Consider the following 16,916-nt stretch of genomic DNA (forward strand, 5'->3'; position numbering starts at 1 on the left):
CCGACAGGACCAGCTGTCTAATCATTGATGATATTAGTATAAAACACTGCTATTATTAGCACTAACATACGGGTGATTGAAAGTTTTCTTTTGTGAATCGAAAAACACAACATTGTGAAATGCAACACCGTTGCATATACAATCGTATTTAATTCATTAACTAATCATAAGTTGGATAACGAAAACATTACTAATATCTGCTAATTATAGCACGGAAGCAAGTGAAACCAATGGCAAGAGCGTACGGAAGTTCACCTCGGATGTAAACAAACTTTGCTTATGTTATTTTTCATGCTCGTTCATGTCCCTTTTCTGATAAATTCCGATATTTTACGCAATTCCTTCATTGCAGGTAAGTTGGCAATCAATAATTACAACAGATCTTCTATAAAATTCTCTCTGTGTGATTATTAGTACAGAACGCCGTATGAGTCATCCTATGTTTTGGAGTCAGCACTCGTCAAGTCCTTGTGACCTAGGGCTTCACAGGCTTTGACAGGTAAAGACAGTATAAATTTCATGCTGAATGGTCTAAGGGTTATGATGCTTTTGTAAAATATTAGTTAAATTTAGCTTTCTACAGGCAGTTTTGTCACTTAGATTTCCAGGTGATTCTGCATATTCATTGGATGCAAGGTTGTTCATCCAGTGAATTGGCCTGCTAGTCTACATTAAAATGCCGTGCAGTGGCACCAGCAAATGGAAATAAGAGCATAGCAAAGGGAATAAGCTGGTTACAGCTTTGGGACATGGCTTTATCTTCCCCGTGAGAAGGCAAGCCCACTTTTGTCATAAGCTTATTATATTTTTGCATTGAAAGTTACTATTTTTGTGCATAAAATTACTATTTTTGTGCATTTATCATAAATAACCCTTATAAATGGACTTTGCAACAATTTTTGGGAATCCTTAAGGAGGCATAAGACCACCTTTTAAAAATTTACAAAAATTTTACCAACTTTTGACTTGATTTAGTGACTTTGTAAAGGTGTACAGAGGTGCATCTGTTAGTATGAAGAGGCTTCATCAGTAAACAAGGAAAACATGCTTACATAAGAGTTTGGTTAAGTTAGTATAAAATGGTAGGTTAGGATAAATAAGGGGTAAATTTTTGAGGTGGTTTGGCCATGTGGAGAGGATGGAGGGTGAAAGACTGACGAAGAGAGTGTATGTGAGTGAGGTGGAGGGGGAAAGAGGGAGGGGGAGGCCGAGGATGAGATGGAGGGATGGGGTGGAGAGGTATATGAGAGAGGGGGGTGTGAGCTGGGAGCAGGGGAGTGAAATGGCGGGGGACAGGGCGACTTGGAGGCGATTTGTTTGTGGCCACCCCAAACGGGATTGAGGCGTCTGGCAATAGATAGATAGATAGATAGAAATTTTTGGAAATACACCCAACTACCAGACACTGAAATTAATGCCGGTGTCGTATGCACGGAGTGACATGCTGAAAGTTACCGTTCCGCTCAGTGCGCATGCGCTGAGAGGCCGTTTAGCTTCTATTTTGAAAGTATCTGCATGTTATCTCAAATTTTGTGCCATTTATCAACAACATTGTATGAAATACATGTGCCAGGAAGATAGCTGGATGTCTTATCGACTTGTAGGTAACTATAGGTCGATATATGGATATATATAAATTAAGATATAGATGTATGTTCCAAGCAGATTGTGAAATTAGTCATTTCGTGAATTAAATTTACCCAGTAGTTTAATTTAGGTTTATTTAGGTTAGGTTGATCGAGAATAAGGTTAGGTTAAAGTTAGGTTAGGTTTGGTTAGGTTACGTTCATTTAGGCTTAATAGAGAAGGGAATGGTAACTTCCAGCATAAAGTCACTCCGTGCATGACATCGGTATGCTCATTGCTGAATTTAAGCAGTTCTAAGCATTTTCTCTCACATAAGCATTCATTGCAAATGTTTTTCTTTGTACATAAAAACAGAGATGGGGTCGATAGTCTCTAGCTTCTATCGCCATCTTTCATTGCATCTAACAACTAACCTAACCTAACAACCGAGTCTGGATGTTGATTCAATAACAGACGGAGCTATGAGTTGAACAACCCCCACTCCCACTCCTTATCTACTTAGTACAGTAATCCCTCAATTATCAGACATAATAGAGCCAAAGGCATGTCTGGATAGTGGATCCATCTGGATAATGAACTTCTCCCCTGGCCCCCCTTTGTACATACCCTAAAGGCCACTACAGTACATTGAACAACAGTTATTCCTGGTGTTTTACACTACTCTATCTGGTCAAGCAGACCTATAAACCACAGCCAAGCAATAACCATGGTTAATCAGACCAATCAACCAAAGACAAGCAGTCACTACTGCAGGGCCATATCCTGCTGTGACATGAAAAAAACAGCCCTGCCAGGTAAAAATGTGTGCTCGGCCATAACGTCCACTCAGACGCAAGCATTTTGTCCAGATATAATGGAAAAATATATAAATAATGGTTTTGAATGGCCAGACACAGCGTCTAGATAATGAATTGTTTGGATAATGGATGTGTGGATAATCGAGGGATTACTGTACTAAAAAGTGCATTTGCACACATTCTGTGTGTGCAGTGGCACTGTTCACTTTGGGCAGAGCAAAACAGCTTGATTGTCCACCTGGTTGCCAAACCTCATGTTTCCCATCACAAAACTGTGGGGAAGGACCTTGGTCCAGCCCTGGCAAGGTGCTGTCTAGTGTCCACCATAAAGGGACACCAGTTCTTTGCTTGTATGTACTGTACTCTACCTGTAGGATGGCCCTACAGAAGCAGTTGCATGCCATTGGTTGATGGGTCTGCTCAGCCAGGCAGACTGGGGATAAGCAACGACAACAGTATTTCACTGCTTTCCACCCACATACATCTGTAAAACCTTCCACAGTATTCTCTGTTTGTTGTGTCATACACTACATTCAGATCCATTAATGCCATAAATACCTTTCATTCCTTCTCACATTCTTTCTGCACTATGTCTCACTGCAATTATTTGTTCCACTCATCGCCTGCCACTCCTAAAATCACCCTGTTCATCACTGAACAGGCATTCCAGTATACATGTAGCTATATCAATAAATGGAACTCTTGAATGGCTTTAACAAATACCCTGTACAAAGAACCAATGGCTCACCTGTGTATCTTGTTGTGTGCTTTCTCTCCACAGTCTTATCCCCATCAGGGTAATTCCCTGTCAAAAGAAACAAAGATAGAACTGTATATGCCTTTTTCCCTTCATTACTTTTTATATATCAGATTACTGAACAATATGATACTGTTTGAAATATGCAGGTGATAATTATGATGAATGATTGATGTGTTTAAGTGAACAGTAATTGTAGGAAGTAGCAAGGAAAGATATGTGAAATAGACTTACCGGTACGGATTGTCTTGATACAGTTGAGTCACGATGAAAATTGTTGTAGAGGTACAGTGCTATCAACTACAGTATACCTACTTACCCATAAACCAAGTACGGTACAGTAGCTTAATATTGTTAGTTCTGTGTACAAGATGTACAGGTACTCTCGTATCAGAGTATTACTGCATTTTCCATGCAGATTTATAAACATTAATAGAAAAACATTGGTTGTACGTTCACTTTTCCCATTATTTTTCAGGTTAACAGAACACGAGACAATGGGTGACTCGGACCGCAATCCGCTGTCAAAAACATCACTAGAGAAGAGCCTGCAAATGATATCTCCACCACAGCAAGCACCAGTTACCATATATCCTGGTCCATCTGCTGGCATGGCTAACCTGTCAAAGGTATTACTATGCTGCTAGTTTTGTTGTGTGTGGAGCTTTACACAAGTTGTCCTTTTTTTTTTTTTTTTTTTTCAAGGTAGTTTACCACATATACTGATGTAACAATAAAATTATATAACATACTAGAAAAAATAAAGTAATGACACATAGAACAGCTATTTAATATCTGTAGGCATAGTATCCGAGTTGATTGGTCTCTGGAATTTCTTAACCTCTTCAATCCAACAATATTGTTTTGTATTTTATTCTTGCTATCGTGTGTAGGAGATTCATGGTGACTGTAGTCTCTGGAAGGTACTAGGCTATCATGGGAGTGGTTTTGTCCAGAAGCTTAGTACTGTATCTGACTTTACACAGCACTCCCAAGTGAAGAACTCAGTCTACACAAAATCCAGCCTGAGACAACTGCACATACCCACTGTATAGAACATATGTCTTCTGTGTACATGTACCTACAGTCTGTTCCTTGGACAGACTGGACTTGTTAGTTGGCTTAGCTGTTACTATAGCCTTGGATGGCAGCTGGCCAAGGAGAAGACTCTACAGGCAAACCTGAATCCTGTAGGTTGGATTGAAAACTGTAAGGGCATAACCTACAGCCATTAAAAAACTTGCCTAAGCTATTTGTGGTGTCATGTTGGTGGTGCTGGTGCTGCATGGTACCTAGTATGTTGATTACCATCAATAGGTGAAAAGACTTACACATGCATGCATAGCCTGTTTAATGTACTTGAACATATTGGTGGTAGATGGGGGTACCCATCATCCGCTCACATGATATAGTGCTGCCTACTACTTCCTTCATCTTTATCATTCTATTTCTTTGTGTGATCTCTCTTCCTATTTCTCCCTTTCTTTTCTGTCACATTTAGCCTACATGCTGGGCCTACTAGAGTCCTGGTGTCCTCAGGCAGGAGTTGCCACCAGTTAATTTCTGACATTTATGGTCCTTCTGACTCACCCAGAATGGCTGGAAAATCAAAGTGTTGATATGCAAGGTTGACACCACATTGTTGCAACAGCCACCACATATATCTAGGGGGTTGACAATTAACTGGGTGGAGAAATGCAAATATGGCATCAGTCCAGAAACCAAACCTCCACACTTTACCCTGCTCCTCCCTGTCAGCCACAAGGAAACATCAGTTCACTGCACAGGTTGGCCCTGCAGGGGTAGTTGATTGCCTCCAGTTGATGGGTCTTCCCAACCAGACATACTAGGGCTGATCAACAACAACAACTATATACAGTACATAAAAAGATAACAGCTTACTATATGGTTACTGTAATTATTGTACACTGTAAGGAAGGCCAATGTGAATAAAATTACAGTAAAACCTCTTTAAGTTGGAATAATGAAGGCCGAGGACATTCCGACTTCACTGAAATTCCTACTTATGGAAAATGTGAGGCCTCCTGACTAACCAGAAAAAAAATTACATACCATGTTTGCAGAGGATGTAATCCAAGCACAAGGAGGGCTATTTGGTAGGATATAGATGTTTTAGGGGGGCACATAATCACTTCTGTGCAGCATTTTCTAACCATTACAACAATTGCATTATTGTACACTGATATACACTTTATGTACGGGCCTTAAGAACACTGTTACACTTTATACTGTATTCACTTTATATATGTCTTAATCACTACTGTAGAGCACTGTTGTATGCAATATTAATTGATCACTGCAGAAAATTTGTGCAGACAACTCTGAGGACACATTGCTTTGGAGGCTGCATGTTGACGCTAGACTGAGGCGGGAGGCGGATGAAGGGCCCTCACAGGCTAATACAGGATGAACCTAGTGCATCATACCGAGATTGGGTTTCCATTAGACGACATTTTATGACTTAGGGGAGATTTTTCCAGGATTTTTATGACAATTTTTTTGAAAAATCATTAATGAATGAATGAATGAAATTATTTTCATCAACAAATATCACATGCCATGCCGACTTAAATTATATATATACCGGTATATATATATATATATATATATATATATATATATAGATATATATAGATATATATCACCATCCAGTCACTCGATGTAGTGCTGCCCTCGGGTGTCTGCCCTTTCCTCTCCATCTTTCTTTCCTTCCATTCTCTTCTGTCCTCCTTTCTTTCATTCTTTCCTTGTCCTTCTGCCTATGGGTGACTTTACACTCCCTCTTCTGTCTTTCATTTCTTCATTCTTTCCTTTTCCTTCAGCCTGTGGGTGACTCTACACTGAGTGACAAACCAAATGGTTTCCTGTACACCAGGAAACCATTTACTACGGTGGGTGGTAACCATATAACCAAATTTTGGCGCCTGGTGGTTTAGTGGGTAATTATTGCACTCCAGTTGGATTGAGCCAGTGAAGGTTTATATCCAAGGGGTGGTTGGAGTTGATTGCTCATGTAATGCCACTCAGGGATGAGTGAGGCTGGTCACTCTCATCTTAAATGTCGGGACCAACTGCCTAGCCCCGGGCTCCTACGCTCGTCATGGTGCAATGTAGGATTGGATGATGGTTGGATGAATATATATTCAGCCATAGTTCATCATTTTGTTCATAACATTACTGTATTCCCATAATGATATGTTCATACTGTAGATTAGAGAATGATGGTAAGTACTAATATTAGTGTACACTATTCTTAGCATCAGTAATGTGCATGAAGGAATGAGAATAATAGTTAACTCATGCATTAGAGATTTCAAAGGAAAATGGGCGAAAGTGTAACTGCTGTATATAGGTACTGCAGTAACCACACAGGTTTTGAAAATGTCTTTGATTTACTGTATAGTAATTTATTATTTTTTCTCAGGCCGACTTGGAAATTGCCCAGCGGCTTGAGAACCTCCGAAAATCCCAGAGTGAGCACCTGCCAACTGAAGAGGAAATGGCCAGCCGCCTTGCCAACCTGAAGGGCCTCCCATCCAACCACTACACTCGGTCCACACCTGTTTACCAGCCCCCCGACACTAGAAGTCAGACTCAGCGTGCTGATGATCTCCTCTCACAAGTACAGTGTATAAATTAAAATACAGTATTTGTTCAAGAAAGCCATACAGTAAGCTGTTCTACAGTGTGAATATCACGTAAAAGGTTTACTTACACTGAACAAGACTTGGTTCTGAATACTGTATTTGTAGAACAGTAGAATTTACACCATTGTCATGCCAGAAAGTGGAACATTTCAGTACAATAATAGAATGTCCTAATGTTAATGAGGTATCATAATCTTCTCCCATGTTCATGGGGCTAATGATAGTTTCATAACCCCTCGAGTGTCTCATTAGCAGATCAAATGTATGAAATAATATCCTAATTTTTTTTTTTCTACCATCTCCAGCAGGAAGACACATGAAAACAGGAGAAAGTAAGGCACATGAAAACGGGAGAAAGTAACTTCATATGGTACATTCAGTGACACAGACAGTATTCACACACACACACACACACACACACACACACACACACACACACACACGCACACACACACACACACACACACACACACACACACACACACACACACACACACACACACACAATAATTTCATATGGTACATTCAGTGACATACAGTGCACACACACACACACACACACACACACAATAATTTCGTATGGTACATTCAGTGACATACAGTGCACACACACACACACACACACACACACACACACAATAATTTCGTATGGTACATTCAGTGACATACAGTGCACACACACACACACACACACACACACACACACACACACACACACAATAATTTCGTATGGTACATTCAGTGACACACACACACACACACACACACACACACACACACACACACACACACACACACACACACACTCTCTCTCTCTCTCTCTCTCTCTCACCCAGTCTTTGATAATGAAAACAAGTTCACGTAAATATTTGTTTATTTTATGCCTGGTGGTTTAATGGGTGATTATGGCGCTCCAGTTGGATTGAGCCGATGAAGGTTTATATCCGAGGGGTGGTTGGGGTTTGTTGCTCACGTAATGCCACTCACGGATGAGTGAGGCTGGTCACTCTTATCTTAAATGTCAGGACCAACTTGCCTGGCCCCGGGTTCCTACGCTCCTCATGGGGCAATGTAGGATTGGATGATGAATGATGAATGAATAAATTTACATATTTTTTTTATTTATTTATTGTGGAACTCTAGTGTCATATTGCCGCAGCATTGGAAAACAAATTTTGGAAACATTTTCTGATTATCTTAAGTGGCTGCCAATGTTTCAGGTAATGGAGGAGGTGTCTCTTGAAGCTAACCTGCCCAAAACTGATGATGATGAACTGGAGGCACGTCTAGCTCGGCTGAGAGGTGAGGGTGGGGGAGCACGGCCTGACCAGCATCCCCCAGGAGCTGTTGGTTTGCCTCCTTCTGCTGCAAACCCTCTTCAAGCCAGAAATGATGTCACACTAGGAGAGGACCTTGATGATATGAGCATGGATGAGGTAATCCACTTTCTATACCTTTCTCAGAATATTATTTTGTAGATGCCTGGTTGGTGCAGTGGTAGAGAATTTGATCAGAGAGTACAAGAATTTTTTGCAAGGCTGCCCAGTCATCACACTTTAAAACTGCTCAGTTGTCACCTTATCTGAATAAGAACATTGGTAGTAGGACCTGGATAATATGACACTGATTACGTAACAAACAACATAGCTGCCAGAGGATGGAGTATGGTATGTTACAATCTACCATATGCTGTAAGGTCTGAGTGTTAATTTTAAAGGTGATCACAGTAAGTATGTTAGTCTATCTGTCTATAGGCCGACGCCCTAATCCCGCAAAGAATGGCCGCAGACAAAATGCCTCCGAGTCGCTCTGTCACCCACCATTTGACTACTCTCCCCCCAGCTCACTCCCTCCTCTCTCATATACCTCTCAGATCCATCCTCCACCTCATCTTTGGTCTTCCCCTCCCTCTCCCTCCCTGCACCTCACTTACATACACCCTCGTAGTCAGTCTTTCATTCTCCATTCTCTCCACATGTCCAAATCACCTCAGTGTATTTCTCCTAATCTTCTCAACCACATATGCATCCACCCCACAACGTTCTTTCACTTCTTCATTTGTCAACCTGTCCCTCCATGTCACTCCACATGCTCCTGTCAAGTAACTGATTTCCACTGCTCTCACTCTTGACTTGTTCCTCTCTTGCAGGGTCCATGCCTCGCTTTTATGCGTCAGGGTAGGGATCACAATACTGTCATGCAGTGACTTCTTAACTTTCATACTCACCTTCCTATTTCTCATCACTGCTTTCTGTGAACCAACAACCTTCCTTTTCTACTGTACCCTTTCAAGCACTTCATCCCCTAAAGTTCCATCCTCACTCATCACACTACGCAAGTACTGGAATGCACTCACATTCTCCATATCCTCACCATCCAACCTCACTGTGCATTCTGTGACTTCATTCCTGTCAAACTCTTGTTTACATTAACTTTCAGATTCCTCTTCCTACACGGTGTCCCAAATTCATTCACCAAACCTTGCAACTCCCATTCATCTTCACCCAACAATACTGTATCATCAGCAAACAACACCACCAGAATCTTCCAAATCTCACCCTCATTTATTAGAGCCACCCCCACATCCACTGCCCTACCTTGCACCTCCTTTACAACCCCATCCTGTATATATTTGTACAGTATATATTAAACAGCCATGGAGACATCACACAACCCTGTTTCAGTCCCACATTGAGATCAAAGAACTCACTCAGCTCACCATCCACTCACACGGTAGCCCTAGCTCCTTCGTACATACTCTTCACAGCACTCAACAATTTCCTCTCCATTCCATATGTTCTTAATATGTTCCACATGCTTTGTCTATCTATTCTGTCATAAGCTTTCTCCAAGTCCATGAAGGCAGCATACACTTTCTTTCCTTTCTCTAGATACTTCTCCACTAAACATTTTAGAACAAATATCTGATCTACACTCCCTTTTCCCTTCCTAAATCCCTCTTGTTCTTCTCCAACTAGCTCCTCTGTTATATGCCTAACCCTATCAATGAGTATTCTACCATATATTTTTCCAGTCACACTAAGAGGGCCAATACCTCTATGGTTACCACACACTTCTCTTTCCCCTTTTCCTTTGTATAAAAGAACAATTATACCTGATTTCCAGTCCTCTGGAACCCTTCCCTCTTCCCAGGCCAATCTACACAACTTCCATATCCACTCCACTACAATCTAACCTCCATACCTCAGCATTTCACCACACACTCCATCAATTCCTGGGGCCTTTCCTATTGTGATCTTCTTCATTGCATCTACTACTTCTGCCCTGCTGATCTCTTCCTCCCTCCTCTCATCTCTTCTTCTCCCAGTCATTTCCCAACCACTTATACTCGCACTGCTATCACTTTTTACATTCAACAAATCCTCAAAGTGCTCCTTCCATCTCCTCAATTTCTCTTTCTTCTCCACCAACAATCAATTATTCCTATCTTTCACTCCCCTGCTATTACCCCTTTCTCACTGCCTTACTTTCTTTACCTCGTTCCAAAACAATTTCTTACTCTCCCTTCATTTCATACTCAAATTCCTCCCAAACTCTTCATCCACTCTTTTCTTACTTTCCTTCACCAATCTCTTCACCTCCCTTCTCATGCTTACATATACCTCTCTCTTTTCTCTCATATCTTCTCCCCTACCTCTACTCGCTAGCCATTCACTATATGTCTTCTTCTTTTGTTCCACAGCTCGTTTCACCTCATCATTCCATAAATTATACAACTTCCTTGTTATAGCCTATGTCACTTTTAATGAAATCATAAATGATGCAGCTTCCTTATTATAGCCCAAACTGTACTGAAGTTAATATAGGACTTCTTGGTATGAAAACTTTTGGATTAATCCATCAGAATTTCATGCTTTTTATTGCTGTTTTTCCTGTTGACTACCTTAAGTAAGTTCTTTATCACTTTAAAGTGTTGAATACCTAGTACTTGGGTGTTTTAAAGGTATGGAATTACCCCTGACAGAAATTACTTAATCACTTTTAAGAATACTTGCCATAGTCCAAATCATACAGCTACAGATGCATCCTAAGTGTAGACAAACAGTTTAATAGTTGTTATTTTTATGCAAGTTCATTTTATATACATTAATAGATTACAGTGAGCCCCTAAGTTTCACGTCCAATTGGTACTATTATGTTGGTGCGAAACCTGAATTTTGCAAACTGAAAAGTATTAATTCAGTGGTAAAAAATCTAACTGGTTCTAGAGCCCCTCCCAAAGTCACTCTTTTTCTCACTTTTTATATGTAATTCTTATAAAACAAGATACCAAAATAACAGACAACCATATGAATATGCTAAAAATGTTCATCCGTCCATCATCCAATCCTGTGTCACACAATGAGGAGCATAGGAACCCGGGACTAGGCAAGTTGGTCCTGACATTTAAGATGAGTGACCAGCCTCACTCATCCCTGAGTGGCATTACACGAGCAATAAACCTCAACCACCCCTTGGATATAAATCTACACAGACTTAATCCAATTGGAGCACCTTAATTACCCACTAAACCACCAGGTGCCATAATTTGGTTATATGGTTACCACCCAGCAGAGTGAATGGTTTCCTTATGTACAGGAAACCATTTGGCTTGTCACTAAGTGTACAGTCACCCATAGGCAGAAGGAAGAGGAAAGGATGAAGGAAAGAAAAACAGAAGAGGAAGGAAAGAAGAGAAGAAAGGGCAGACACCCAAAGCAGCACTTCATCGAGTGAGTGGATGGTGAGCGCCCCCAAATACCACATATACAAATGTTAAGAAACATTAAATAAATGGATCACCAGCCTGAAAAATCTTCATGTTATCTTCTACCAAATACTTTTTCTTTTTCACACTGACTCAGTATTCATGCAGTTCGTTGGGAGTGATAGGACGAGCACGCGATTTTGACCTTTCAGTACAGGGTCAGATTGACATTTTATCTCTGGTCGTGGGTTACAGACTACTTCCCACTCGTGGCTTAAGCCCAGCAGCAACAATACTGAATGTTTGGACATGTTGGCTGGCCAGCCGAAGTTCTCGAGCACTTTTACGTCCGGATAATAGCAAGTAATTTTGGATAATGGTTTGATAGAGCTAATGCCCAGCGTCCTGAACTTAATACATTCAGATGATGAACATCCGGATAATTTGGTGATCAATTTAGTGTAGAAGACAGTGTAGGCTGCTTAGATGATATGGTCATATGACAAGAATAGATTTATATACAGTGATTTAAATAAAGCATATGTGAGTGAGTTTGAATGTGGGAGGAGATGTGGGAGGCCTAAAACAGTGTTTCCCAAACAGGTGGCCATGGGCCTCTAGGGAGCCATGGAGTATTTCTCAGGAGGGCTGTGGTTAAATGTTGGAAGTCTCTGATGTTAGGTTTAAACAATCATTTTCTGCAAGTAATATTTGTCAAGAAGCTTTCTTTACTGTCAGCCACCTTGTTCAGAGCATTCCTAGAGGAATGGAGAAATTGCAAGATGAATTTGTTGAGCTTAGAAGCAACTCATTTTCCATCAGCATTTTCATAAAAGAGCACTTGAGGTAGTTTGGGTTAAGACTGGAATGCTACCTTGGTATGAGTCAATTGGCTGTCAGGGTATTTCTGTTAGTATTGTCTACCTTTGTCTGCAAATTTTTCAAGGAAAATGATCCCTTCTGTACCCTTTCTGTTTCTAAGATAGTGATGCTTCACTTGCTAGTAAAAAAGCAATTCCACTCATACCACAGAGTTTTCAGTTCAGTTTTTTAATGGTCTTTTATGTGCATACACAGCATCTTTATTTTTAACCACTCGAGTTGTTATAATCTCATACCCAGTGTGCTCATTCAAGTGATGGCATTTTGACTGCTTATCATATGAAGAACTAGATGAGAGCCATGGACAGTATCATATTTTGTAGAGGGACACAGGACAAAATGGTTTAGGAACCACTGTCTTAGAAGATGGATAGATATGGTAATGGACTATGTGAGAAAGTGAGGTATGGAAGTTGATGAGACTTGGCAGTGGACAGGAACTTGAGTTGGTCAGATGGATTACATACAAAGGAGCACATGACAGTGGTTTAGCACCCCCTTTTTTTTTTTCTTCTTTTTTTTTTTTTTGCCCGATAGTCGATAGATTAACTGCCCACCAGGTGTATGTGAAATGCATCTAAGAAAAAAAATTGCCCCCACAAAATATATATGATGATGGTTAGGCTTATGTGGTGGAGGCAGGATACCAGGGGCTTGAATGCTTTGTGAATCTGGCCCATTTTACTGGCATGCTGCTGATAGGTCTCCCACTTTCATATGCCCTTTTTCCTTGTTTTCTGGATACATATACAAAAGTCATGGTGATTATTTGACATTCTGCCTCTATCCTCAGGGAGAGAAAAATATTACAGTACTGTATTATCTTACAATAAGAAATTTATAAAATGAGTGAAATTCCTAAATTCAAACAAGAAGTACCTAACAGGTTAAGGAAAGATGGTTGCTTGTAACCTACACCACCAAATGGGAGACTGAAGAATGGAAAGGATGTGTGCATAATCAAGGCCCATAGTTCCTCACATTACAGTACACCAAGTCACTTCATGCACCTCACTTTCACAATACAGACAGTCCTTCAGCAGAACCTCAGTAAATAATCTCCAGGACCAGCTGGTTTAAATGGTAAGTTTCCTGCAGTGCACCTCATTTATGTCTGGACGAGCCTGGGACGACAGCAACATCAGTTACCCTAAGAAGTATGAGTCATACCCTTCCATTATTTATGTTTCAAAAGAGATTGCATCACAGATTTTAGGGAGCCTATTCTTTTACTGAAACTGAATTTTTATCCTACAGGTGGAGGCACTTATGAAGGCAGCAGCAAATGATGCTGATGCAGGAGCTGAGAGAGCCATGGAAGAAGTGAGAGGAGATCCAGAGCTAGCTGGAGCTGTGGCTCAGGCTGTTAACAGGAGGAAGGAGAAGAAAAACAAGAAGAAGAAGAAGAAAGAAGGGAAGGAAGACATGTCAGATGAGGAGCGAAGAAGCAAGAGTTTCGACAGTGATTTGGAAATGGAAGGTGGGAAGGCCATAGATGCAGTCACTGAACAAGAGGAAGTGCAGAGGATCATTGATATGTACACAAAAAGGGCACAGTTAAAGAAAGAGAAGAAGAGAAGGAAGAGAGAGGAGGCAGCAGCAGCTGCTGCACAACAGGGAGGAGCAGCAGCAGTAGTTGAAGATGTTGACTCAGATTCTGATATAGAAATAAGCTCCTCTTCAGATCTGACGTCAGACAGTGAGAGGGACAGTTTGAGTGATGAGCTGAGTGAGTGATCACCTTAGGCTTTAAGTAAATATTGTCTGACACTGATGTCTGTAACTGAGAGTTGTAAAGGTTAGCATAATGGATGGTTGGAGTTAGGCAAACACTGATACTAGCTGTGAGTTTGATTAATTGTCTGTTGATGAGAGAAAGATTTCTTTAAGTGATGAAAACAAGTATAAGGAAGTTAGCTACTGATTTTAGCCTACATTCAGCAGTTTACATCAATAAGTTGATTTTTTATTTATGTAGGAGATATGCATCAATAGAAAGTGAAGAAACATTGCTACATACTTCATTTGTTTTTCAAAATCATGCATAGTGCTTTATGTGCTGCCTTTAGCAAGCTGATGTTCAAGTTTGCCAACATGAACTTCAGCATAAATTAGTATCTGCTGTACGATTTATTTAAATATTTTATACACAAAGGAAAATTTCCAGTTGAAGTATAATTTTATTTTCACCACTGTATAATGTGGTCAAGCAGTCTTTGAACTGTCAAAAGTGCACATAGAGTAGCTTTATACCATTGAATACAGTGCATTTATCGATTGTATTACTACACTGTTATTGATTAAGCAGATTTGTTCATATTTTCATACGATTTGTGAAGCCTAGATACAGTATAGGTATATGTCTTTAATTGTTGTAGGTTAAAACTTTTCCCAAGTTTTTTCATTTAAATAGCTTATACTCATATCAGATGATTCAGGGAATTGTTCACATAGTCTGCTTTTCTCTGCTGTACTTTATTAAGCTATGGTCCATAAGCGTAACTAAAATTAGTCACTAATCTGATATACAAATTAATTATTTAATCAAACATGGTATGCAAAATGTGTTTGTTTTCTTCATTACTTTCAGGTTACATAATGAAAAATGTATTCAACCAGGCTTTGTACATACGCTTCACTTCTCTACGTATCTCTAATGTACTTATGCGTAGTTAGTCAGAATAACAATACATTGTATAACTGCTGTAAAATTATGTGTACTGTTAATATTCTGAGCTTAACTTGTGGATTGGAAAGTAACTCATTGCCTTAAATATCATGAAGCTGCTGGTAGACCAATGAAACAAATTACGGTGAAAAATTTTTGTTTTCAGATCAGTCAGATAAGCTACTACTGCCCGACAAATTTGTGTGTTGTGTACGATATTTTGATTCATAGTTACAAGATATCGTGATCTTTCATAAATTAAAATAGTGTAATGTAAATCAGTATACCGAACTACAGTATGTACTGTGAGCTTTGGATTACACTTTCAGAGGTAAACTGTTTATGGATTTAGCTGTATGAACCCCTTTGGTCACTACTTAACTTCATGGTTAGCTTTGAGGCTGGTGTATTCTGCTACCTGTACCTTTGTATCTTGATGCTGTATTTTGCAGTGCTGTGAATTTAGCAAACCGCTGACAGCTAACTTCAGTACAGTGCATTTCCCAAAATACAAATTCAGAATGTCTGGAAATACCTCTTTTTAAAAGAATTCTGAAAGACTTAGTTTACTGAAAATTGTTTTTAAAGAGTATATTTACCACCAAAAAACTGCAGGTGGGGGAGGCGGTGGCTCAATCGGTAGAGAGGTGGGCTACAGTCCCAAGGGACCCAGGTTCAAATCCCCGCTGCGGCAGGGAACAGTTTAAGGATTTGAATTACATTAAATCAGGCTTTACTGATCTACCACAAGCCCCGCCGACATGTCGAAAAAATACCCCCGCTAACACCAATACACCAGTCCTGTATGAGACAGCCCTAGCATGTATTCAATATGGACGGTGGGTGTTAGTGCCGATGTGGTGACATGTAGAGGTGCATGGTATGTAGGAGGACTGCTGGGCCTTGATAGCAGGCTGTGAAGCCTATGCCCAGAGTCGGACACATAAAAAAAAAAAAAAAAAAGGTTTAGTTTCCAGGGTTGCTGGTATATTGACAGTGCCGCAGTAGTCTAGAGTCACATAAGCTAGGTCAGACTGGACCCACTTGAACAATGTGGTTGATTTCATTTTTTCTAGGCTTGCCCGTATGGACAAAAAAAAAATTGTCATTGTTATTGTTCAGTTGTCACCCCCCAAATCATGAAATCCATGACTGTGAAAAAATAAATTATAGCTGTACCTCACCTCACACACACCACATTTGCATGGAGCGGTGCCAGAATTTGGCAGGGTGCTTCAGATTATCCACACAGTGATGTCTAGGGTAGTATCTTGGCCACCATTTTGACTTTTGTCATGAATTTGAGGATTCTGTCAAGACTTTAAGGGGTCTGAGGTCCTAGGACCTCTGTAGTGGAGCTGGGGCCACAGAGGGTTTTTAGTTGGCAAGTTGGAGTCTGTCATAATAGGGATTTTTCCCACTTAACAATGCCCTCAGCTGGACCTTTCATGTTAGATCACTTGCTAAACCTGCTTCAAAGAAACTTGGATCATTGTACAGAGTCCGTAACTTTTCCACTGATGAGCAGTTAGCTATAATTTACAAGTCATGTGTTCTCTCAGCTAGAATATTGCTCATCCCTGTGGAATGGATGTGGAGAGGTTGCACTAAAACAGCTAGACAAAATTCAGAACAAAGCAGTAAGACTATTAATACTGTAACCCTACTGTTACAAATAAACTACTGCCCTTATAAGTAAGAAAGAATGTTGCTTCGCATTTAATTTGCAGATACTTTTATGACAAATGTTCAGACAATGTTACATCCATTGTGCCACCTCTCCATGCCTTTCCCTGCACTACAAGGCCGTCTGGTAGCACTCTTGACTAGACCTTCACACTGCCATATT

The 16,916-nt window shown here is 40.3% G+C and overlaps 1 protein-coding gene across 1 annotated transcript; it reads left to right on the forward strand.

The window, feature by feature from the left end:
• The first annotated feature begins 234 nt into the window (after positions 1–234).
• On the forward strand, positions 235–14,905 carry LOC145415301 (uncharacterized). The gene is made up of 5 exons (XM_080284574.1): positions 235–352; positions 3,620–3,770; positions 6,587–6,784; positions 8,030–8,245; positions 13,657–14,905. Exons 2-5 carry the CDS (start codon positions 3,639–3,641, stop codon positions 14,134–14,136), a joined length of 1,026 nt encoding a protein of 341 aa, XP_080140700.1. The 5' UTR covers positions 235–352; positions 3,620–3,638; the 3' UTR covers positions 14,137–14,905.
• The last annotated feature ends 2,011 nt before the right edge of the window (positions 14,906–16,916 follow it).

This window comes from Coenobita brevimanus, chromosome 102 (assembly GCF_032717465.1).
Source record: "Coenobita brevimanus isolate Jiangsu-jjx chromosome 102, ASM3271746v2, whole genome shotgun sequence".
Lineage (NCBI taxonomy): Eukaryota > Metazoa > Arthropoda > Malacostraca > Decapoda > Coenobitidae > Coenobita > Coenobita brevimanus.

What these genes read in the sequence shown, in the direction of transcription:
- LOC145415301 (XM_080284574.1), top strand. Translation starts at nt 3,639, where the DNA reads ATGGGTGACTCGGACCGCAATCCGCTGTCAAAAACATCACTAGAGAAG. An exon ending in GCATGGCTAACCTGTCAAAG is followed by an intron (nt 3,771 to 6,586) that starts GTATTACTATGC and finishes ATTTTTTCTCAG; the next exon opens with GCCGACTTGGAAATTGCCCA. An exon ending in CTGATGATCTCCTCTCACAA is followed by an intron (nt 6,785 to 8,029) that starts GTACAGTGTATA and finishes CCAATGTTTCAG; the next exon opens with GTAATGGAGGAGGTGTCTCT.